We start from the raw sequence: 25918 nt of genomic DNA on the forward strand, positions 1-25918 counted from the left end.
CACTCTGAAGGTAGAAGAGTTGTTTGCGGACAAGCTCTCTATACCCAGTGAAATGTGGGAACAGACGCCACCGTGTCCAGTCTCCACTGTGCAACTACAGCAGTGACAAGCCACCTCACTGTGCACATGGGACTTTGGGGTAAATTTTGGTGGGAAAGAGCCAGAACTAGTCAAAGAGGGTGAGAGAGTATACATCTGTAGGCACGCCTTACCGTCAGCCAGGATGCTACGGATGCATGTCCTAAAGCAGTGCTGTCTAACCTTTTCTCTGTGTGTTCACAGCAGGACACACGTTGTGCCTTGGCCACGGTCTATGTTTATTTTTATTTATTTATTTATTTATTTATTTATTTTTAGAGGGGAAGGGAGGGAGAAAGAAAGGGAGAGAAACAGCAATGTGTGGTTGCCACTCATGTGGCCTTCACTGGGGATGTGGTCCACAACCCAGGCCTGTCCCCTGACTGGAAATCGAACCAGCAATCCTTTGGTTCACAGTCCACACTCAATCCACTGAGCTACACCAGCCAGGCTGTGTTTATTTTTAAATCATGTACATGTACTACTGAATTAATACAGTATGTACGTTTAAAACATACACAAAATAGAAATAAGAATGCTTTAAAAATGAAATACACAATATTTTGAAAATATTTTTATTTATTAACAGTAAAAAAAATCCTAATTTCTCAGTAAAGAAAGATTATTATTGTTTATTGAAAACAATGTAATTCAGTGTTTCATTATTTTGAAAATCTCAGTTTAACACATTATTTTGGGCAACAAAACCACATAGTAATAAATATTTCTAAACATCCATGTTCAATTTTCTTCATCACATGAGTTTCTTTTAAAAAGGCAGTTCATGCCTCACTTACAAATTTTAAAAATTACTTTCAACTGAAAGGGACCCATTAAGTACGTCCATTTCTCTCAAAATATCAGCTGGGCAGCTGTGTCCATCAGGGCTCCGTCGGAGAGAGAAACCCTTGTAGGCCTTTCCAGCAGAAGGGAATCACGTGCAGGGCATCGAGGTGCTCGGGGCACTAGCAGAAGGACTGCAGGAGTTGGGGGACACTGCCATTCACGTTTGGAAGGCCAGAGTACCAGCAGGCCGCTGCTGTTACCCAGATCAGAGAAGTGCAGGGAACCTCCACTGCTGATCAGAGCTGCCTCGCCGGGGTACCGAAATGGGGGCTGATAGGAGGCCACTTGCTAGGAGGCCAAAGCAGAATTTTCAGTCCACCTTGCCCTACCCATTTTGCTAAGTGCTGCCACAGAAAAAGTATTGCCACTTTTTCTTCCCACCTACGAAATCTCACATGAATACGCTGGCAGAAAGAAATCACCTTGAAGGCAAAGGCATTTGGGAAATGTAGTTTCCGTAATTCTAGCTCCTGTAACACAAAGTAGCACAGAAGGATGTGGGAATGATCGCTGGCTGCCAAAAAGCAGACTTTAGATTGCACAGCTGCACAGTCCCGATAGCCTCACCATGAAATGAGAGACCTGCCTGCTTTGTATGAGAAAAACAGGTAATTAATTTTTAAGTTTGACAACTCTTGTAAATACTTTGCAGCAAAATTCTCTCAATCTGTATGGTTTACAGCATTTTCACGCATACTTCCCATTACCTGCCTGACCTTTAGTAGTTTCTGCTACTAAAAGGTCTTTAATCAAATTAACCTTGTTGGTGACATCCTGTAGCATTAAACTGCAGTGCATTAAAAGACTTGGAGTCAGTGTGACCATTAACAAGCAGGCTGGACTTGCTGGACGCAAGCAGAGGGCACTTGATTTCCTCCCACCATGGCCGCTTGCAAACCTCCTGGGGTTCTTTCTCTCCAAAATGAAAACGTGGGTGGTTCACACAGCTTTTCCAGGAAATAGCAGGGCAATTAGCCTTTTTTCTTTGGTTTTAAACAATTCCAGTCTGTATTACATAAGCTTCTCTCTGTTGTCACCGAGGCTGGCCGCCAGGGGACGGCAAGTGGGCAGTGAGGGCTGCGGGGCACAGCCAACCTTCTCCAGCTCCCTGCTCTGCTCTGTCCGCTTCTTGTGGGCAGCCTGCTTGTGGAACAAGCCACACAGAGAGCAACTTTGTTTTCTCACGGGGCCGCCCCCAGAAACCTACTGTCACGATTTGTTCTTATGCCTGGGTGAAACTGATCAGCTTTTCCAGCCTCTCTTAGCTAACAAAGGGTTATCATCATTATCATCATCATTTTAAAAATAGTCTCTTTGTCTAGGTGTCAGCAAGTCCCATCCAGTATCCTATCAAAACTTTGAGTGTCAGTTAATTTCAAACTTCTCCCTTCCTCCAGCCTGGAAATCTAAGGGAGAATAGGGTTCATGGCCAGGGTCTGTTCTATGCCTCACGCACTATCTCGTCCCCACTTTGCTCGCTGCTGTCCTTTTACAGCGCGGGAAGGAATAGGGAAGGTCTTACTTGATTCATAGCATTGCAAAATGCATTTGTGTCCTCTGGTAGGAGCAGATTCCCACGCTGCTGCTGTTCTCATGGGCGCTTCCTTGTGAGTTCTCCAGTGTCTCCATCCCTGGGGATGGCTCACCTGTTGTTCCCTTGCAGGCCACACCTTGTCTAGTTAGATTCCTGCCCCAGCCCCTTAGTGTCCAGCAGCCTCCCCTCCACTGAGGTCATTTCTTTCCTTTAGGTGTCCCTTCCGCTGGATTCCTTCTTAAACTGGCCAAGCCTGGCTCCCTTTCTCGAAAGCACGTTGGGGCCACCGGAACTCGGGAAGACTGAGAATGCAAGGTGGTGCTGATGCAGCCTTCTCTCTTCCGTCTTCTCAAGGAGCTAGCCACCTACAGTCTGTCTTTAGACTTGGAGGAGTGCATCAGACACCACCAGTCCCCGTGTCCCTCAAACTCCACAGATGTGGCAAGCTCTCCAGATGGTCCTCTGGAAGTGCCCTCTCCTCACTGGGCATGAGGTGCAGAGGGAGCACCCCCACCCTCTCCTGCTGGGGGAGAAGGACAACGCCCAGCACACTTCTGGACAGCCTGCAGGTGGCGGCCGCGCTAATCCTCCCCAGCAGTGAGCTAGCGCTTCCCAGTTTCACAATCTCTTAGCATGTGGTGCAAAGGTGGTCTAGCTCCTCCTCCCTTTAGAGTGTGTGGACGGGCAGGGCACCTACTGTTTTGTTCTCAGCCTTTGGGGTTTCTGGTGAAACTGACACAGAAAGAGTCCGGTTTTAGTAAACAAATTCCTGTTGCCAACCCCTACTCCTTATGGAACTCCTGTTCTCCACCAGGACACCTGATGCAGTGGGGGCGGGGGGCGGGGCATGGGACAGTGACTTCTGAATTGGACGGTGTAAATACACAGCTAGCATAGAACTACTAAATATTTATCTATTAATGATCAATTCTAATTTTACATTAATCACATTAATCCTTATGTATTATCTATTTATAGATGTATTATTTTTGTACAAAATATATGCAGGACTTCTGTGTGTAACATTTTGGGAGATTAAATGTACAGAGAAATATCTCTCAATATATAAAATGCCTTACAGTGCTGGGTGAACTTTTAGCAAATATACAAAAATAGTTTTTCAAAGTATGACTGAGCTGAGAGTGGAATGAAGGGAGCCAGAACAGGAGGTCGGAGAGGAGGAGGAATGGGTAAGAGCACTGAAACCATTTGGTTTGAGGGTATCTTCTGATTTCGGGTGGCCTCGAGTCTGGATTTTAATTTGCAGTCATAAGGAAAAAAGCCTCAGATTAGCATGGTGGGAGGTCAGATCATAAACTCTTGCAAAATGTTGGAACACCCAATGGCTGACCTTGTTGCTGGGAATAAAATAATATATACATATCACTGTCTTCACCAAGAGACTTTTCTGAATCAGCCTCAGCTCAAGATGGGGGGGGCGGGTGGGGAACCTTCTCCAAGAGTTCTTAACCGCCAGCAGTAACCACTCACATGCACTCGTGGCTGAAACACTTCCTATCCCTGTGGCCCTGAAATCTGTAAGCTGAACATTTAGTTTGAAGTGGTCCTGGACTGGAAATGTTCCCAGACTGTGGGAGACGCAAACTCAAATATTCTTTAGAGGAAAACTCTTTAAATCTAGGTCTCAAAGAATGCCCACAGCTCAAGTTCCAAAGTGCAGGGATATGGAAATCACCAAACACAGAGAAACAAGCCACTGTGCGAAAGTCAGCAGAAAACAATAAAGCGCAGGACTGGACACACAGTTTGGCTCAAGGTCTGACTTTGGTGCCTAGGACCTGGCTGCGGGAAATGCCCTGATGCTCGAGACCTCGGCCTCTCCCCTTGGTACACACCACCAGCTAAGCAAGCTGATAACCCTAAGAAAAAAACAAGCTCACAGGTGCAAATAATCAGATATTTGAGCAGTGCAATCACAGTAAAAGACAATAAATGGAACAAACTGTACTAGACAAACCAGAACGGAACAAAACAGATCAAGAAGTTAAGCATAATAAAGATCCTCACAGAGATACGAGGATAGTAACAGGGAACAAGCAGTCATACAGAAGCAAATGGAAATGCTGGGAATGAAATGTGATCAAAACCACTAATGGACTGAATAAACCAAGAATGGCTCCAAAGCTGAGAAACGAAAAATGACTCAGATCTGTTCAAGGAATTTTCCCAGGAGGTACTGAGAAGAGATGGAATATATGAACATATAACAAATAATAATAGTAGTATCGATACCTTTAAATATGAGTCCCAGGTAAAGAGAAAATGGGTATAGAGAAGAGACTACTTAAAGAAATAAGGAACTTTCAAAAATTAAACATACAAGAACTCCAATTCAAAGGCCTCGTGGAGCATCAAACAGAATAAATATAGTAAGTGCAAAACTTTGACACATTACGGTGAAATTGAAGAACATTAAAAATAAAACAAAATTCTAAAAGCTTCTAGAGAGAAGAGGCAGAGAGTCCACAAAAGAATAAGAACTAGATTGACATTAGTTTTTCTAACAGAAACACTGGTGGCCAAAAAAATGAAGTTTATTTTCTACTTTTGAAGAAAAATAGATTATATTCAGATAGTATTATTTAAATGTGAGGAATCAAAGATGATAGGTTCAGACATTCAAGGCCTTAGAAATTTACAGCACAGACTCTTTGAAAACTCTCCTGAAAGAAGTCATTTTATACTTATATAAGTAAATTATACTTAATATACTAAGTACTTAACATGCACATGGAAAGATGGCTCGATACCATTAGTCATTAGGGAAATTCAAATGAAAGGCATGAGGTGTCACTGAACATCGACCAGGACAGCTGTAATTAAGCAGTAAGGGCCGATGAGGATGTGTGCAAACTTCAACTCTTACACCCCAGCAGGAATGGAAAATGCTTCAGATATTGTGGGAAACGGTTTGATGGTTCCTCAAAAAATTAAACAGAGTTACCACAGAGATCCAGCCATTTCACTCCTGGGTACACGCCCAAGAGAAGCGAAACACACATCACACAAAAGCTTGTACGCAAAAGGCAAGACACTGTGCTTGAACAATTAAAAAAAACCAAACTTATACACAAATGTTCGTAGCAGCATTATCCATTATAGAGGGGAGGGCAAAAGTAGGTTTATAGTTGCAATACTAAGAAATAATACAATTAATTCATAAATAACAATACAAGAAAAAACTGTTCACGTACTCAGAACTGTAAACCTACTTTTTCTCACCTCTGTATTCAAAAAGTGGAAACAGCCCAAGTGTCTATCAGCTGAAAAATAAGGTATAAAAATGTGATATATTTACACAATGGAATCTTACTCGGGATATAGATAGCCGGAATATCAAATTTAATATTAGGGCAAACATATCATAAATTGTGAGGGATTATATAATAGTTAAAAATGGGTCAAAATATATAAGCACAATGAATATATATGCACCCAATAAAATTCATGGCTCCTTGAAAAATTAAGAACAAACCTGTGGCAAGACTGATGAAGGGAAAAGATGTGTGTAAACAAAACAACAGGAAAACAGGAAAACAAATACAGATATCACAGAGATTGTAAGAATAAAAATGTGTTATGAATACATTTCTAAGAAATTTTCTGCAAGTGTTGATCACATACAGGTGTTATGAGAAAGTACTTGATATAATTCAATTCAACTCACACTTGTGATTAATTTTCCTAGAAAATCAGGACTAGAAAACTATCTTAACTTCAAAAAAATTATGTATCAAAAATCTAGTATAAACACCATATTTAGTGGCGAAGATTTAAATATTTTGTCATCAAAATAAAAAACCACAAATGCCTGCCATATAGGGGCCAGGTTAATGCTCTGAAGCCTACGATAAACATAAGACGTGAGAGAACGGGGAGAGGAGATTACAGTGAAGTATCTGTAGATTGGATCATCTCCACTGAAAAGTTCATAAAATAATCAGACTTATTACAATAAGAGTTTGGGCAAAGTTGCTGAATACAAACTCAATTTCCAAAACCAAGAGCATTCTTTGATATCAGCAAAACCATGAGAAAACACAACAAACCATTCCTAAAAGGTGCATTAGAAGACATAAAAGAGGATTTGAATATACCACAAATGAGGTAATTTAACAGAGTATAGATTATATTCTTCCTAAACTACTCTACAAATAAAATTGAATCCCAATAAACATTTTGGTTTGATTAAAAAAAAATTCTCACTCAAGGATGTTTATTGGTTTTAAACATGGAGACAGAGGAGGAGTGGTAGGGTGGAGAGAAAGAAACATTGATGTGAGAGAAATATCCATTGGTTGCCTCCTGAACACACTACGTACGACCAGGGATGGAACCCACAACCTAGGTATGTACCCTGACCGGGAACGGAACCTACAACCTCCTGTTGTATGGGATGATGCTCCAACCAAGCCACTGGCCAGGGTCAGCTTGTTTTGTTAACCAAATTTGAAGATTTTATTCTATACTGTATAAAAGGGTAAAAATCCAAAATGAGCAGAGTCAACATAGAAGAGCAGAGGGAGACTCTTCTTACTACAGTCTCCCATTTTCCAAAGGGAATAGGTTTCAAGACCCCCAGTGGACGCCTCAAACCCAGGGGGTAGGACTTGAACCCAACATATACTGTGTTTTTTCCTAGACATACGTATGTGTTGTTCACTTAAAGGAAGCACTTTTAAGCACACTGGCAGACCCGAATGGCCCGCATCGCTACTCTTCAGCTTGGGGGCCATTATTAAGTAAAATAAGTGTGACGTGAACACAAATACTGCCACACCTCGGCAGTCAGTCTGATCACTGTGGCAGCTAAGTGACTAATGGGCAGGTACTGTACACTGGGCAAAGGGACGAATCGCATCCCCGCAGAGCGGGACAGTGCGAGACTCCATTATGTAGCTCAGAAAGGTGTGCAACTCAAAACCTACAAATCATCTTTTTCTGGATTTTTCTGTCTATTAAGTTCGGACTGTGGTTGACCATGAGTAACTAAAAATGCAGGAAGCAAAGCCACAGATGGGGGGAACTGCTACATTAAAGCACACTGTCCGTCTACAGTGTTGAAACATATCGTGGTACTGGGATGCTGGCATGGAAATAAACAGAACGACTGACCAGAATAAAGATTGAAATAGACCCCTGCACAGAGGAAATGTTGACATATGATGATGATGGAACCAAAAATCAATGGTTAAAGTATTGACTTACTAGATGGCGCTGGGAAAAATTGCCTCACTAATTGCAGAAAAACAAAGCTGGGTTCCTAAGCTGCCCAACATTGCAAAGGGGGACAAGAGCTGGGTTGTAAGTGAAGGAGTGGGGAGGCAAGACTATAAAGGTGGTAGAAGAAAATGTAGGGGTATATCTTTGTGACCTAGGGCTAGGGAAATCTTCCATAACAAACCCTTCAAAACACAGATGTAGACAAAAAGTAGATTGATTTGACCATTAAAAAGGTAATGTTTCCTGTTCAATAAAAGACATCACAAAGTTAAAAGACAGGTAGCAGTCTAAAATATCTGGCACATCTAAAACTGATGAGTGATTACTATCTGTAACAAAAAGACGACAATGAAATTGAATAAGGACCAGAGATGAACAGGTAATTCATAACCTAGATCCAGCAGTAATAAGGAATTGGAGGCGACCTAGGTACACACCTCTAGGCAGTGGCTGTGTAAAATGTGGTGGATGCAGTGTGGGACACCAGGCAGGGATAAGAAGCAACACACAAGATGTACATGTAGCATCATGGATAAATTTAAGAAAAGTGAGAAAGGCAGGAAAGAGTAAAATTTACAGCACGGGACCATGTGTATACATTTCAATCACACACACGTAAAATAACACTGCTTATTTTAGAAGGATACATGCATAACAAAGGGCACATATCAAACAAGAGTGGGTGCCTGTGGCCTGAGGGGAATGGGGACTATGGGAGGAGAAACTAGCGTATAATAAAAAGAGGGAATGCGTTCTTGCACCGAGTGATGATGACCACATCCTATGAAGTGAGACACATCATTCGTGCACTGCTTTGCATGTGAGGTGTAGTAAAGGAGAAATAAACTGGACAGAACACCTATAAACAGTGTGTAACTAGAACAGCCTTCGGGCTCTGAAGGAGGAGCTGGAGGTCGTCAGAAGGCTACCGGTGACCCCTGATGCTTGGAATGCCAGAGCAGAGACAGGGCAGGATCTCCGTGACATAAATCACCGGATAAAGCTTCACCTGAATGAGCTGGTCCTCTAGACTACTCAGTTATATGAACCAAGATTCCCTTTACTGTTTTCTTTACTTTAATAGGCCATTTTTTTAGAGCACTTTCTTTTTTTTTTAAAAGATTTTATTTATTTATGTATCTTTAAAGAGAGGAAGGAGAGAGGGAGAGAAATAGAGAAATATCAATGTATGGTTGCCTTTCGTGCATCCCCTGCTGGGAGTTGACCTGCAGGGAACAGGCCTGCAACCCAGGCATGTGCCCTGACTGGGAATCAAACCTCGATCCTCTGGTTCTCAGGCCTGTGCTCAGTCCACTGAGCTACACCAGCCAGGGCCTAGAGCACTTTCTTTTCGCTTGTTAAGCCAGGAGTCTGATACCTGCAATGAATGGATTTTCACTGCTGTTTATTCGTGCCTGTACTGTAACTAAAAAAGAGGTTTTAAAAACACCATGGCTTCTCTTAGATGTTTTGGGAAATCAGGAGAGCAAGAGGAAGCATGAATTCAAGAAGGAAAAAGGCAGAAGAGAGACAGAATAGTTGCCACCATTTATTAGCTCTGTGTGCTAGGCACTATGCTAGGTGCTTTCCATCCTTTGTCCAGTTCAACAAACCCCGCCATCAGGTATTATCACTGTCGAAATGAGGGAACAGGCGGACCTCCTGTCTAAAGGGCCACAGCGCCATATGAGGACTTGGGAACTCAAGACTGTCTAATGTCAGTCTGTTCTCCTTCACACTATGTCACACTGCTAGAAAAGCTAGTGGGGAGATGGTGGAGGGACAGACACAAGGACACAGAGGTAAATATACAGACACAGAAAAAGCCAGCTACGTCAAGGCACATACGGATGGGGAAGAGCGATCCTTTTTGAGATCAGGACACCCGTGACATACCACAGCATACTGGCCTCCGAGGGGGTCGCCACTGTCCTTCGAGAATCTCACGATCTCACTTGCAACGTAACTCAGCTCCTAGCACACCCAGGATCACCTCTTGTGCTTTTATGTCCAATTTTCAAGTCTTTTAAATAAAAGATTTGTTTTCTCATGTACTTTTCAAAGCTTACGGGCGATATGAAGCAATAACAGATTCTAGACAGGCTTTCAGATCTATAGTGTTAGGTCCTTATTATCCAATCACAATGAACTTCTGACTGTCCATCTGATACACAGGCACAGACTGTGAACACACAGAGGCTGCCGCAGTCTGACCTATGACAGTGATCTAGACACACACATCAATAATGAATGAATACAGTAAGTCGTCATGACACCTCAACGGCAGAATACAAGGTACAAAAAGAAAGCTGGAAGAAATGCTAGGTATAGCACAGCAGATATGTATGCTAAACTTATGTTAAAAGTCACATACATATTTATACTTAGAACTGGAGAAACCAGTAATAGCGGGTGCTCTAGAGGAAGAAAATGGGGACACCATGGGCAGGAACGAGATGCTCTGCACTCAGTGTCTGCCCATGTACTTCCTATTTTTTAAAACCAAGTTCGAGAATCATTTTTTTCCAAAAATCCTTTCTTTTAAACCAAGCTACTCATTGTGTCTCCCCTTCAAGCCAGATCCACTTTTGGGATCTAGTAATGTCTGAGTGAATGGAATATTCTTTTTTGTTTTTTAAAAGACTTTATTTGTTTATTTTTAGACAGATGGGAAGGGAGGGAGAAAGAGAGGGAGAGAAACATCAATGTGTGGTTGCTTCTCGCACGCCCCCTACTGGGAACCTGGCCCGCAACCCAGGCACGTGTCCTAACTGGGAATTGAATCAGTGTGACCCTTTGGTTCCCAAACCAGCACTCAATCCACTGAGCCACACCAGCCAGGGCTGAAATAAATTCTTTGCCCTTCTCCCAGAGATGAGACAAGAGTCTCCTTCCCATTTCTTTCTCCCTTTCTTCAGTCAAGTTCACCTGTTTCTTTTTTAAAAGTTAAAAAAAAACACAAAAGACTTTTATTCATGTTATCCACATTCAGTGAAAATACATTTAAGTCAGAAGATGAAGAAAAAGCACTTCTAACACAACTCTTTATATTTTGGAGTGTACACCCTGAGTATTTTCCTGTGCCTAAATACAATTATACTTCTTTTTTTTTTAAGATTTGATTTATTTTTAGAAGGGAAGTGAAGGAGAAAGGGAGAGAAATATCAATGTATGGTTGCCTCTTATGAGTCCCCTGCTGCGAACTGGCCTGCAACCCAGGCATGTGCCCCGACTGGGAATCGAACCGCGATCCTTTGGTTTGCAGGCCTGTGCTCAATTCACTGAGCTACACCAGCCAGGGCTCACTTGTACTTCTAACTGCTCTTTTATTTCATACATGCACATCTTGGTCATATCTTATTTTTTAAATTTATTTAATATTACTTTTATGTACTTAACCAATCCCCTCTAACATGGCACGAGATTGTTTCAAACTTTTACTGTTAAGAGCAACATTAAGCCGAATATCCTTGTACAGAAGCCTTTGTACAGGGTTATTTCCCCCTTAGAATAAATTTCTAAAAGCAATGTAGCTCTGTCACCAGTTTGTTAATGTTGCTTCCTCTCCATCTACAGCCACCCTCACATAACCAGCCAGACACTTCTCTGTGCCAGAGCTCAGGTCTGAGACGGCTCCTTGCCTACACAGTCAAGTGTGAAACACACTACCGCTTCATGAGTTTAAATATTCCTTTTTTTTTAAAACATTTTATTTATCTTTAGAGGGGAAGGAGGAGAGAAACATCAATGTATGGTTGCCTTTTGTGGGTCCCCTGCTGGGAGTTGGCCTGCCAGGGAACCGGCCTGCAACCCAGGCATGTGCCCTGACTGGGAATCAAACCGCAATCAATTCACTGAGTCCCATGCTCAATTCACTGAGCTACACCAGCCAGGGCGAGTTTAAATATTCTATTTATTTATTTTTATTTTTAGAGAAAGGGAAGGAGAAAGAGAGGAAGAGAAACATCAATGTGTGGTTGCCTCTCACACTGCCCCAGCTGGGGACCTGGCTTGCAATCCAGGCATGTGCCCTAAGAATCGAACCAGTGACCCTCTGGTTTGCAGGCTAGTGCTCAAGTCCACTGTACTATATCAGCCAGGGTTGCTTCAAGTATTTTTCTATACTCTCTTGACCTACCTCGTATTTTGGACAACTTGACTTTCATCCAATTGTATGGAATTGGCTGCATTTCTCTACCTGCTTCCTACTTGAACTCTGTAACTCCTTGGGCCATGATTTTTTTCTTAAAAACTTCTTTTAAAATAAATATAATAAAACAGAACTGCCCTGGCTGGTGTAGCTCAGTGGACTGAGCGTGGGCCTGCGAACCACACGATCGCGGTTCGATTCCCAGTCAGGGCACATGCCTGGGTTGCAGGCCAGTTCCCAGCAGGGGACTCATGAAAGGCAACCACACATTGATATTTCTCTCCTTCTCTCCTTCCCTTGCCCTCTAAGGATAAATAAAAATAAATAAATCTTAAAAAAAAAATAAAACAGAACTATTACAAGTGTAATACAAAAGCATCCCAGCATCAAAGAAAGGAAAACTATGGGTTAAAAAAAACCTCATTTAACAATGGCACCTTTAAAATGTTAGTATACAAAAAACTAAACAAAAATGTTAATATACATTTACAAGATGGTGACAGCAGAGTTAACTGCAGTCAAATTATTCAAGCACATGATTCTTAAGAGGCTACTACTCCTAACACATGTTCACAACACAGTCCTCAAATATTACTCGTTTTTCTAATAAAGGCGTTTGCCCCCTACCCTTTGCCCCCACGCATGAGGATCATGCCTTTTTGAAACTCTTCACACTGATGACAGTGTACTGACAATACACTCAGTGAAAGGAAAAATAAAAATGGCTCACACAACCACTCTTTATACTTGGGGGCGTGTCCTTTTTTCTATTTACACTTACAAAAGACGTTGTTCAATTTCTGACAAGCTGCTTTCCAGCCCTTCATCCTTTTCCCATCCCCTAGTTAGATTTCTAAGGTTGAATTAATTCTCTTTTCTACTCTTAATAATACTTTTCCAGAAGAAGTGCTGTACAAGTGAGGCTTTTGCAGATAATTCCCATTTCAGGCCTTGACCCCGTTGGCATCCTGGAATACATGCCCACCCCGCAGAGGCCCAAGGAAGGACCCGGTGACCCCGCTTTCCAGGCCTCCCAGGCGCTGGCCCCCACCAACCCCGACGCGCACTCAGGGCAGCCTGGTCTCCTTCCAGCTTCCTCCTGCCCACTGGCCCCTTTCCTTCCTCCTGGCCAAACCCCACCTATCTTCGGACGCCTAGCTCAACTGCCATCCACGTGGCAAAGTCTCCCCAGATCTCTCCAGTCCAATTTCTCCCTCGTTCTGAACTAAATGTCAGGTGGCTGTGGACCACACCTTTGTGACAAATTTTGAACCCATCATGTGACCGCGAACTGTGTGTCAACACACCGCTGGGAGGGGCCGTGCCCCTGGCTTCCGTGTCCCATAGTGCCTGGCACAGTGCCACACAGACGACAGACACGCAACCCCTGCGGAGAGAAGGAGATATTAAGACCCAAGGTGGCCCAATAATAAGCACACACGAGAAGAGTATGTACATTCCTCTTTATTTAATACAACAAACACGTAACACGTACAAAAAGAAAAACACTCATGTAAAAGGCCCTGTCACGACGGTCAGACAGGAAACATCTACACTAAATCATATAAGGCTCCTGCTTTAAAACAGGGGTTTACTAGCTACAACTGGAATATGAGCAAGGCTGTTGCAAAAATAGAAAAAAAAAAGAAAAAAATTCCCTGCACTGGAGGAGTACATCCATAGGGTTCACTTACTAAATTCACAGATCTACACTTAGGAATGTTTGGGCCCTCTCACACACCCAAAATTCATCAGGAGTTTAGGAAACGTGTGACTGACTTTGGTTAAAAAGAATTTTACCTGTCCTCCTTTTTTCTCAGAAAATAGTGACAATAAGTCTCCAAAGACTAGAGACCAGTGAACCACCCAAAGTTTGAAAAGCTTTACCATGAATTTCCAAAGGGGGCGCAGACCTCAGAATACAAATGCAAGATAGCAGTGGGAAGGATTGAAGTTCATGGCCATTTCCTGGCAGCACGTCTAACTGACCACTGGGGCAAACGAAATGGAAACACCTAGGCTCAGTGCAGGGCACGGTAGCAGCAGTTTGTCCATATTCCTGCTCCGATGAGAGCCGGAAATTCAACAAGCACCAGAGTTCATCTCAAAGAGCCTTATACAAACACACGCACATACATACCCACACCCACTCACATGTCATCCCCACCCCCTTTTATTTAAATTTATTATTATTTTTTACTAAAATAATACAAAAAAGGGAGACAGGTATATTTACAAAAATCCATGGCTGGTACAGTACATAATTTTTAAGACACACTAATGCTACAATCTTTCAGGTCCTGAGATTATTACAAATAGCAACTCAAAGCTGTGTTCAGGTCCAGTTTTAAAGGAAGAAAGAAAATCCCAAAATATTGTCACACACTTATTCAGAATACAGTATATCCCTTCAAGTTAGCGGAAACGCACCTCCCATAAATAAATGCAACACAGTAGCCAGCGCCTTTCGCCCGGAGGAGGAGCAGCCACACGGAGGCTCCTCCCCCCGGGCTGGCCGGGACGCCGCCACCTGCTCAGGTGCGGAGGTGGCTGCCGGCGGTGGCGGCGGCGGATGTGCAACTGGAGGGAAGTTCCTCTACAGAGTGAACGTTCACTGTATAAATGAGTCCTGTTTTTCCTTCTGTTACCAAACACAAGTCTTTCCCGCATCAAAATTTGTAATGTAAAGGTTGGAAATATGTGCTTAGCCAGACTAAGAATCAAAATCCTTATTTCCAATCGGCTACAACAAATGGGTCTGCAGTCCCGCAATAATTTTTACAGCTGCAAATAAACTTTCTTGCCAGTAAAAAAGGGAGGAAATACCCATCACTTAGCTACCTTGATAAACTCTATGAACACGTTATTTGGGACACGTCTTTGCCAGCCAGAAGTTTCTTTTCCTCTTTTCTCAGGCTTGACACTGTGTAGCAAGCAAAGCTCAATGGCAAGTCTCAGATCTGCCTACTCTTCTTAAGAAGTTTGTATTTTTCATACTTTCAATTATAATCTAATTTGAATATTATAATAAACTCTAATTTTTCAGAGACAGCCAGCAAAGAACAGTACAAAGCTTGAATCCTTTCTCGGGAGGCTGGCCATGGATCAGAGGAAATTCTCTGCAGGTTAGGAACCCACCTCTACTGGTGGAAGGGCCCCTTGTTTATCTAAAGGTCTCAGAAGGTGTATGGAATTAGTTCTTCAGGCAGAGACAGGACCTGAAAAGTTGGCCGGCTTTCTGACTAACTATACAGAACAGTAATACCTGTATTAACTGAGAATAACTTCTCTATGAACGCCTCGAGCCCACACTGGGGTAACGAACCCCCGGGGATTCTGCAGGTACGGGAAAGGAAACCCAAGGTGCTGGAACAGAGCACACGCCCCTTGCCAGCAGCAGAGAGAAGCAAACACTGAGGGCGGGTCACGGCTGCAGGGACAGAAAACACAAGGTAGCTGCAGTCGGACAGATTAAGGGCAGGCTGTCGCGCAGACAAACGCGCCAACTGGCCGGACTTGGTTACTGCCAGCTCCTGCGTGTGCTCAGAGGCTGGATGCAACTGCTGACTTCTAAGACAGAAGCATTTTCAAGTTATCTTGGGTAACACTCATCTTTTTTGAATTTAATAGGTTTCCATTAGTGCTTCACTATAAAATGTTTTAAAACTAGATTTAAGATAAAAGAGGGAATTATATTATTATCAGCAAAATGGCAGCAAATAGTGTACAGTTTTCTGAGGAACATAAAACTGATATTAAGGATTCACTCACATGGCCTGTCTGACTTCAACCTTTGCAAATGAAGTTTACTCCGGAGAAGTATCAAATAAGCAAGGCAGGGAACTGAGAGAAGCCCCTAACAGAGGCCTGCACTGCTTAGGAATAACCTCAAAAAGTATCAAGAGGAAGCCATGAAATGCAGCTACTACACTATACAGTGGAGAAATCTACTTTTTAATATAAAGGAGAAGAGAAAAAATTCTGGTTCTCAATGATGACTCTAAGTCCTGGAAACATGGACTCCTTCAACTATACTGCTGGGATTTCTGAAAGGATTCTTGACCTGTTTGGTTAGCAGTTTGGAAAGCGTCAGAAACTTAAGAATTAGCCAGCTCTAAACGTAAAGTATATAAGAAAGACTAAGAAAGAGAAGTATTACAGTATAGAGAAAGTATATAAAGTTCACGCATAGCTACTTTCAAGCAAATGGTACTTGGGGAGTGTCTGAGAGAAAAGTACTTTAATATCAAGTTCTCCAGGTCCTAGAGCCCCTCCCTGAGCCTGTGTCGGGACGGGAACAGCCGTGGGGAACAGGCTGCAGTCTCTCCTCTGAGCTCAGTGGGGCACAGGACGGGGCCACAGTGAGCGAGACAAGGAGGGGAAGACAGCCGAGCTGCTGCTCCCGGGCTAGGGGCACCCCGCGGCTCGCGTTCCAGTGTAGCAGCTGGAGGATGAAGCAGTTAACTGAAGAGCACAAACAAAAGGAAAGAAGAGTGAAATCCAAAGGTAAGGAACAAAACTTCAACACTAGTCTTCAAAGCTCTTTTTAATTAGAGTCTGACAATCTGTTCAGCTCTACAAACCTGCCACCTGCCACAGAATCTAAAACTTTCTGAGAACTGAACACTGGGATGGCCTCTCTCCACCACCCAAGGGAATGGCAGGATGCTCGCTCCAGTTCTGCACCCGTGAAAGGGTCTGCACGGAACTTTCTCACTGTAAGGTTCACATTTTAAGACAGAAGAACACATAAAATATCTCTATGTTATGCTTCTGTTAACTTCCCTAGAGGAACAAACGCACATCCAACAAAACCCTTATGCCTTATTTCTTTGGGTAAAAGTCTTAACATCTGTTATTTAAAGAATGAAAAATGTGGAAAATAAGAGTATATTTATCTGCATAGTTGATACTCAGAGGCTACTAACTAAGGCCTAAGGCCTTTGGCTGCAAAAAGCATAAAAAAACAAAACGTGATTTCTAAGGAAAAATGTGCCATCACTGGAGCGTAAACGAGCCTCAGCCAAGCCTGGGAACTGGCCACAATGCTCTGTCTGCTCTGTCTTCGCGACCTGCTGCTGCCTCCTGGCTCACCCACGGGTCCTTTGTTCTTCACCCCTACGTGTTCTTTCCGGACCCAGAGTACGTGCTACAATATAAATCCATACTCACCCCCCAACAACTGTTGCTCAGCTAGAAATGCAGCACCCACTTTTTCCTGTTGTTTTAAACAATAAAAGGAAAATGCTATGTATTCCTATCCACTATGCTGGGGTGGGAGGTGGGATGAAACGATCTTCCTCTCCCCCTCGGAGTGGGCAAACCTTGCTTCCTGCCACCCCCCCGCCTCCCCACCCCTGCCCCACTAGGAAGTGGTCTTGCCTGCCCTCTCCTGTTTTCCTACCACCTGAGCAGTTGATGGCTTCCACTCTTTCATGGGTAAAAGAAGCATAAATTACACAGGTACACTGGCTAGAAGTGCACCCTGCAGAAATGGATAAACCTATAGTTATAGGAATAGTACACAATCTCCAATTTTTAAAAAAATGAAGAGACTCCCATTCATTCTTAGAAAGTTAAAAGCTTAGTTATCCATCACTGAACAACTAATATAAGGAAATCAGATGGAGAAGATGGAAAAGTGAGGCAGATAAAACTTTTGGGATCATTTATCAACTCCAATGTCCTATCACTCAAACCTTACCTAGCATCAGCTGCACAACCTTGGCAAAAATCACACGTAATAACACCATAAAAGGTTAAAAGAAAAAAGATCTATGTGTGATTAAGAAATGTAGTGCTTTTCCCCCTTCCCACGTATTAATCTCAAAGTGACCATTTTACCCCACCACAAATATAATACGCTTAAATAACAAATATGTACCTCAATTAGAATTCCAGTGATTTGTTTTTAAACTTAAAAATCATATGGTGTTTTTCTACCCATTCTACAGGACGATGATAATACTTTTGTAATTATATAGGACATTTGAAAAAACTCGAAGTGTTTTTCAAATAGCAAAGTCTCTGATCTCCCTGGGAGGTAGGTGAATACGTAATTATACCCAGTATCCTAGTGGGTAATCTGAGGCACGAAGGTTAAATGACACCCCCCAGCACAGTAACCCAAGAGGAACCGGAATGAACCGAGGCCGCCTCCCAGCAGACTGGCTATCAGGTGACACTCCCAGGAGCCTCTGCCTTCTCCTTTCAGCCACCAGTCTCCCTTCCGATTCAAATGTACTTAAAAGGGGGTACTTCTTAGATACCTGTCTTGGGTTTTGAAGATTGGTTCAACTCAGTCCCCCTTAACATGTCTCACATGTTTTCAACAAAAAAGGATGAATCTTAGATACCAAAGATGATGTGATTTTTGCTCAAGGGAAGAACTGAAATAACCATAAAAGCAGATCAAGCCAAATGTCACTATCTGGCAAACGAGAAGAAAACTGAAGATCTTTCAATAATGCTCTAGGTTACGTGTTTTCCCAAGTATCTGAAGTCTTTCTACTTCTAAATTTATTAACCTTTGACAGATCTGCAATGCAGCTATATGAATTGCTCAAAACTCCTTTCCCAGAAGAAAACATGATACATTTTTAATGTTGACAAAGTTGCTAACCACCTTGCGAATGCATTCAGATGCAACACCGCAATTCCCAACGCGTCCCTTCGCACGACTGGAAGCGTGGAATACGCAAGGCCGAAGTCTTGCAAGCACTGAAAGGGGACTGTTCAGAAACGATGCAATGGTACAGCAGCGATTAGTTTCTCATATATATTACACATGTGTACATGTATATGTACATATGTATGCATGTATCTTGCACACGTCTCCATACAGATGTAAAGAAAGGAAAGCATCACAGCATGGCATGATGCTGGCGAGTCCGAGATTCTTCCTCCTGAACCCCCTGACTTGTCAGCCTATACTTTAGGGTATCTGAGAACAGTTTTAAAGGGGGGACAAGGGGAAGAAAGAAAAAAAGGCACTTAAAAAAGACAAAGGCCAGAAGTGAGCATGTTTTAGAGGAGCAATGTAAGCGTTTACCGAAGCTAAGAAATGATTTACAGAGAGAGAAACTTTTCCCCTCAGATTTTATAAAATAAAAGTGTATAACATGTTCATAATCATTTACTCACTACTGCATTTTTCTTCAATTTCATTGTTACAAAAACAAAAGCCCCCCAAAGCAAAAGCGAAACAAAACACACACAATCACGCATGCCCAACAACAGAAAGGTAAAGTGCCCCTCAGAGAACGCAGGGCTGCAGAAACCAGTGCTGAGGGGAATTCTCAAGTTTGGCCTGATCGTAGGTTTTCCCACAATTCTATTTCTAACTTAAAACAAAGCAAAGCAAAACCAATACCAACAAACTAGACAAGCAAACACAAATTCAGAACCTATGTGATGATAAAAAGAATACAGGGACCAGTGTGCTTTTTTATGGTACACTCCTAAAATAAAGTATCCTATTCTATACATGGGTCAAATTATATGACAAAACCTTTGAGAAACAAAGAACTGTGAATCAGGTTAAAGTCGATCGATACAGGCAGAGTTCATTGTACAAACGTAGCAGCAAATATGATAGGTAACTGGAGTTCTAAGAGATGACCCCAAGGGACACAGAGTTCTCATAATCAATGGCAGTTTGAAAACCAGTAGAGTTTCCATCTCAGAAAATGTCTTGAGCCAATTAAGGGTGAAAAGCGGGGTGGCAGAGAGCAACCAGAGGAGAAAGACTAGAGGTGCCTGCCCTTCCCAACCCTGGGCAGTAAACAATTTAGATCTGCTTTGGGGGGAAAAAAATCTGGGTTAAAAATCGTTTCCAATCAGTTGTTTTCAAACAGGTGTCAAACCCACAGCCATCGAACACGCCCGGCTCCTCCTCCTGCCACCGTGCTCAAATCGCCCTATCCAACCTCTACGGCAGGGGGCGCTCCCTGGGCTGATGGCATCCATCACAGGGGTGGCGGGTGTGAAAAAACGCACCAACACAATCCTCCGATTCCTCAGAGTGTCAGACTTTGTGAATTCAGATTAACTTCACTTCTTTTCCCGAAATCCTTTTCTTCGGGCTCTTTTAAAACCATGATTTCTTTTCCTCTCTGATCTGAGAAGCACAGTCAAAAGAATTCTCATTGATTTAGAATGGAATTATTGCTCGCATTGATTTCGGAGGCTCTGAGTGAGCTTGACACTTTGCTCGCAAACAGTCTCCAGCAGGGGCTCAGCACTGCCGTCTGGAAGACAGCCCAGCTGACCATTATTGCTTGTGAATACTGAGGATCACCTTGTAAGTACAGTAACAGCTTATCTATCGGTGAAGGCAATTTAAAATACACGACAGTTGAAAACAAACAGCTTCATTTTCCTGAATCAAGGATCCCGCTGAGTGGGACATAATTAAGTGTGCTGATTATTTTTGCATTGGGGTGTTGCTAATGCTCTTCAGAAATACACATTGCTCTATATCCTTTTCAGTTACTCACCACTTTAAAAAATAAGTGCAAAAAAATACAGTATGAGTCACAAGTCTCTGTGCTAAAAAATAACCAATTTATATGTTTGTTTTTAAGTAAGAAAAACTATAAAGAGAGGTGACATCATTCTCAATGTTATGGTCTAGAAAAGAAATAGTTTTGTATTTACATGTAGGAAGTTGCTGATCATACTTATCTATTAAGAAATATAAGGATGTCTGTTTCATTTGTACAACCTAAACAAGGGCAGTCTTGGTTGACAGGGACATAGTTAGTGACGATATGGTGGGGGGTGAGGTAGGGATCTGGCAGCAGGTCCCAAGGTATCAAGACCGAAGAGAACGGAACGTAATTTCCATATACATGGACTTCTCAGAGCCAAAGACCCATCAGATTATTTTTAATGCTTAGTTATAAAACGGTACTGAGGGGAGGGCTGATGATCCTGTTCTTCTCTAACGATGACAGAAGCACCGGGGGTCTTCACATGGCACGAATCAGAACTGGTGGATTTGTTAGGAACATGAAATGACCACTTCTCGACTTAAACCAGTAATGAAGTTATATATGAGTGTGTACGCACGCGCACACGCAAATGAACACACGCACAGTCACCAGCAGGAAGAGAGCAGCGTGCACTGGGGCTCCTCTCCTGATGCCACAGTGAACCGAAGGCCACCTCCCCACAGGAGAATGCCCCACAGTGCTGGGGGAAACTCCTCCTTTTCTCCAAATTAGATAAAAACAAGAAGCATGCCACACACTGGAATAATTCAAGAATTGGGTAAGCTTGCCTAATTAAAAAAACAGATTTTAATCCAACATACTCAATTCAAGTCAAACCCCTCTGCAACATCCTAATATCCTCCCCCAAAATACCTACCAGGGTTGACAAAATAGTCTTACTTGTTTTACCAGTGACGGTAATCTGAATTCTTGGAGGCAAGTAACTATATCAATGATTCCTTTGCAATAATCTTTTGCCCTTAATGTTACAAGCTCCGGGAACTGAAGTTTTCAGTTATTAACATTTTTCTATGAAGCAAGCCAATGTGACTTTGAAGTCAAAATACAGGCACACAGCACTGGACAGATCTGTGGGCACAGTCCTGCGGGTGATGTGAGACTACTTCTGATAAAAGGAGAAAAGGGCCTGGTTAACACTCTTATTGGAATCAACGGAACAGTCGTGGCAGGATTTGTAGTGAAAACACACTGAAGAAATATCGCTACTATCGATCTGATGCTGTTTTTAGGTTAGTCCGTCACTATGAATGGACCAAGCTGACACCATTCTTGGATGCAGTCTGAAAACATTTAGAAGCCTAAATAAAAAGGGGAAGAGAAAAAAAAAGGGAAAGACTAGACTGATGAGGTGTAAAAAAAAAAATCAGTAAAATGTATCTAAACAAAACCATAAATTTCTCCCTTAACATCCTTTGCTGAGTATGTTATTTGCATAAGGAAGCCATAATGACTAGGAGTCTCTTTATCTGCAGGTTTACTCACATATCAATATACAGAGTAAAGACTAGTAAATGTTCCCAGTCAGCTTCATTACATTGGATACAGGGAGTAAAAATACACTGTGATTATTATAAAAAATAATCCCTTGCACACACCATGATTCTAATGCAATTTCTCCCTTTAAAATACTATCTTAAAAATTCAAAAATATATATATATATGCTATTTGAATGGCCAGTGAAGAAGCATATGGAGTACACACTGACCCCTGCTAACATCAGCATGTAAAAGTCACCTGGAGTACCACTAGCTAAAAGAACAGAAGTTGGGGGAAGCCGAGTCCACAGTGGTAGACCTGCAAGGGCTAAGAGCACCAAAGCCGCAGCCTACATCAAAGATCCCCATTTCTCAAGAGAAAAATGTGAACACAGTCACATTTTAGCATCAAGAGTGGAAATAAGAATTAACCAGTCAATACCAGATGCACAAATCACCTGAAGAAGAGAGTTAAGTATCTGCTTCTGAATGGAAGATGAAATCGACCCTTTTACAAAAAGGGGGTACCTAAATTTTGTCTATGAAGAGCAATAGGCTCCATTTCTTGACTTTTAAAAATCTCGATGATTTAATAATATATATCACTGTGCTAAAATAACTTTCCTGAAGCATCTTAGTCCACTGATTTACATGGCGAGTTGCTACACACTGGAGAAGATTCAAGTTTGTTCAGGATTTTTGAGGGTAAAGCATTTTCTCAGCTACGGTCTGCATCAGACAGAGTCGTTAATTGTTTGTGTGGCAAATCTGCTCCACAGTCCACTCAAATAGACACGCTCCTTACTCCTGACAAACTGGCCCGATTCCAGACACACTGCCTTTTATTATCCATTATGTCTACGAGTGTTCAGATTCAACCCCCAGGATGGATGGAGTTTACCCATATCCTCAATTTCTTTCTTCCTCCCCCGGGGAAAAACCAAATTTGTACTTCTGTGGGTTTGACAACTGAGTCTCTTTCAAGACAAGTAACATGGTAACTTTGTCTTTTGTTAGAAGAGACCAAAGGTCACTAAACTTTGCAAGAAATCATTTCTTCCTCCTGCACCTGGCTTTAACTCAAGTAACGTTCTCTTTGCTTTTTCCTCCTCACCACAGTGCTCGGACGAGAGAATGTAAACATCGACAGAACAGCAGCCCTAGGACCACATGAGTGCTTTCCCATCAGGTAGATTCCATCAGCCAGCTGAGGGTCTCATCTCCTTTGCGTGTTGGGAAGTCACTGAGATTTCCGTGGTAATTTAGAGTCCCCTTTACTTTGGCCTCCATCTAAGAAAAGAGATGTTTAATTGGTATGGGTAGGTATGAGATTAAAAATAGATTAAAAAAGCAAAGCAAAAAGAGTAATTAATTCCTAATGTTCATATGGATGACATTGCTAAAAAGATAACCATTAATAGCTAACAAGCTGTATAGAGTGCTGTAGAGGGTGAAGGAACATAAAGGCAATAGAAACGCAACAAGAATGACCCTCTTGTCTCCAACAACTACGGTTCGACCCGTCCTCAGTGTCCCACAAACACTGCTTCGACAAGTATTTATTGTGTCTACTTCACAGCCAATTATGGGGGGGCTCTGCAGGAACATAAAAGACACAATCCCCACCTTCAAGGGACGTACCCCATCTTTTGATTTCTTTACAAGACAAGGTCAATTTCATTCTTTTGCCGACCTATATTAAGTAAAATTAAATTTCTTGCCAACACGTAGCATTTGATAATTAATTCTCAATTCCTCGTGTTAGCGAAGGGGCACACCGGTAGTGAAACGTCCAGCTGAGTGTTTGTTCTGGTCCTCGCCTGAAAGGCTGCTACAGCAACAAGGGTTTCCAGCTCTGTCTACGGCTGTCTAACGTCTACTGTGAGAAGCTGCTCACTCTCCTGCAGCTGGGCAAGGGCAGGACCCGGTGACTTTGAAAGCCAAAAACATATACAGAGAGGTAAGTCTCTAACAGGTCACTGCCTTCATGAGGAACACGAGACCCCACCCATCCCTGCCACCTCTAACAGAAAGACGGGAGGCATGGAAGGGATACACAGGTGGGAAGAACAAAATACTGTGTCACGGTAGCACTCTACAGCCTGAAGGACAGCACAAAAGTCACACTGCTAGGTCCACTCATGTGGTATCTATATTAACCTGGTAAAACAAACAAAATAAAAACCTGCCCCTACTCAGGAAAACATATAGCAACAAAATAGGATGATTATTTCAAAAGCTGTATAAACAGAATACTATTAAAATAACCTTGCAATTGTAATGTAAACTATTACAATTCCTGGATGTGTCTTTCGCACACTGACAACACCTAAGGACTGCCTTTTCCACTTATAATGGTATCTATCACATACTTGCATTTGTAGAGAGAAGTAATTCAATTTGAGGCATATTTAAATTTATAAATTGGCAAGGCAGAATTTTGCTCAAAGCAGCTTTGGTTAATTAGCAAAATAAAATACTCCTATTAACTGGACCATGAGTCTTTAGACCAAGGTTTGCACCAAGGGCCAAATATGGCCCACCACCTCTTTTTATAAATAAAGTTTTACTGAAACCCAGCCACACCCCTATTACATGTCTATGGCTATTTTCACTACACTACAGAGAGTTGAGTAGCTGTGATAGAGACTAAATGGCCTGCAAAGTCTAAAATATTTACTATTTGGGCCTTCATAAAAAAAAGTTTACTGACCTCTGTCTTTAGATAAAGTCAGACAATTAACATTAATTGAATTCTTACTATGTATAAGGTTCCATGAGAGAAGTTTTAAGTAAATCGTTTTCATTAAATTCTCACAAGCAGCCCATTAAAAATATTTTGTTGCCTCCAGTTCCCGAACAAGTAAGGGAAAGTGGCGGTGAAACCAGTCAAGGCACTCACTCGATCCAAGCGGCAGCCCTGGAATTTGGAAATCCAGGCTTAATTCTCACATTCAGTGTCTTACACTTTTAAGTGTCTTTAACATAAAAAGTTGTCAACTCTTCCTTACAATTACTTGGAAAACACCGAGTGCTATTTCCTTTTCCCAGTGGAGGTGCCCAGACGGCAGGAGAATTCATACAAAAGCTGGAATGCTGGGCCGTGCTGACCCACAAGATTCCTGCTTGTCTTGTGCTGGACTGGTCCATGCCAGTGGACACAAAGCCCTACACTGGACTCCTTATGCCAGCAACTGCCTTAGTCATAGGGCGGTTTTCCTCAAGCAGCGACAGCTGGCTCAGAAGACTAGGACTGCCACACCTGCGCCCCCTTCGCGCCCCCACCTGCACAGCCGTGGGTCTCTGTTCACTCTCACCACTCAGGTCTGCTACAGGACTCACTGTAGCCTGCTGCCAGCAGACTGCCACCTTCTCCCATTTCCCCATGGTGGCCAAAAAGAAGAGTGCGGCCCCAGGCAACTCCCAAAGTTAAGAGGGCAGATAAGCAGTTATTTCTGCTCAAAGGTGCTGAAAATAGCCTTCAGAACACTATCAGCAGTCCACTGAGGTCCACTGCTGAGGAGAGCCCGCCTGTAACCTGGAGGCCACCACGTTAGGTCCAGTGTCTAATTTCGGGAAGATCCGCTTGGGCTGCAAGTCTGTCATGTACAGAGTTTGGATCATACTGACTGACTGCAAACTGGGATGGTTAAGAATGCAACCTGTGGGGTCAGACTTCCTGCGTCCGCATCTCACACCCAACACTGTCGTGCCTCCTCTTGGGCAAGCTGCTTGCCTCCGGTTCAGTCTCGTGATTGGTAAGATGGAGACTGTTCTCTCACCCACAGGCTTCTGGTACAGCTTGAATTAGCTAATGCATGTCAGCAGTCACCAGACTACCTGGCACTTAGGAAGCTTTCCATAAACGTAAACTATTACAATTCCTGGACGTGACTTTGGCACATCGCCGTATAAACCCACTTCGCTGTCACCCTCTGTGTGACTCCTTCAACCCTGCTCTCTTCACAGGCAACACAAGATCTCACTGACTTATTTCCTGTCTCTTAGAAGGAGTTTGTTGCTCACGAGGATTCAGTTACAGGAGAATCTGTCCGTCCAGACTTTGTCATTCCG

General features: G+C 42.7%; 1 protein-coding gene across 4 annotated transcripts in view; it reads right to left on the reverse strand.

Annotated features, from left to right (window-relative positions):
* Window positions 1-722: 722 nt before the first annotated feature.
* Window positions 723-25918, reverse strand: part of UBN2 (ubinuclein 2) — a 90449-nt gene continuing 65253 nt past the window's right edge. For 3 of the 4 annotated variants that reach the window (XM_037049099.1, XM_037049100.1, XM_037049097.1), the window contains one exon: window positions 17291-23134. In XM_037049099.1, the coding sequence (XP_036904994.1) occupies window positions 23085-23134 (50 nt within the window). In that variant the 3' untranslated portion in view covers window positions 17291-23084. Of the gene's footprint in view, window positions 3191-17290; window positions 23135-25918 lie in introns of those variants that run through there. The other variant, XM_037049101.1, reaches the window with a different exon arrangement.

Source organism: Sturnira hondurensis, unplaced genomic scaffold, assembly GCF_014824575.4.
Source record: "Sturnira hondurensis isolate 20B ecotype Veracruz unplaced genomic scaffold, ASM1482457v3 Scaffold0006437, whole genome shotgun sequence".
Taxonomy (NCBI): Eukaryota; Metazoa; Chordata; class Mammalia; order Chiroptera; family Phyllostomidae; genus Sturnira; species Sturnira hondurensis.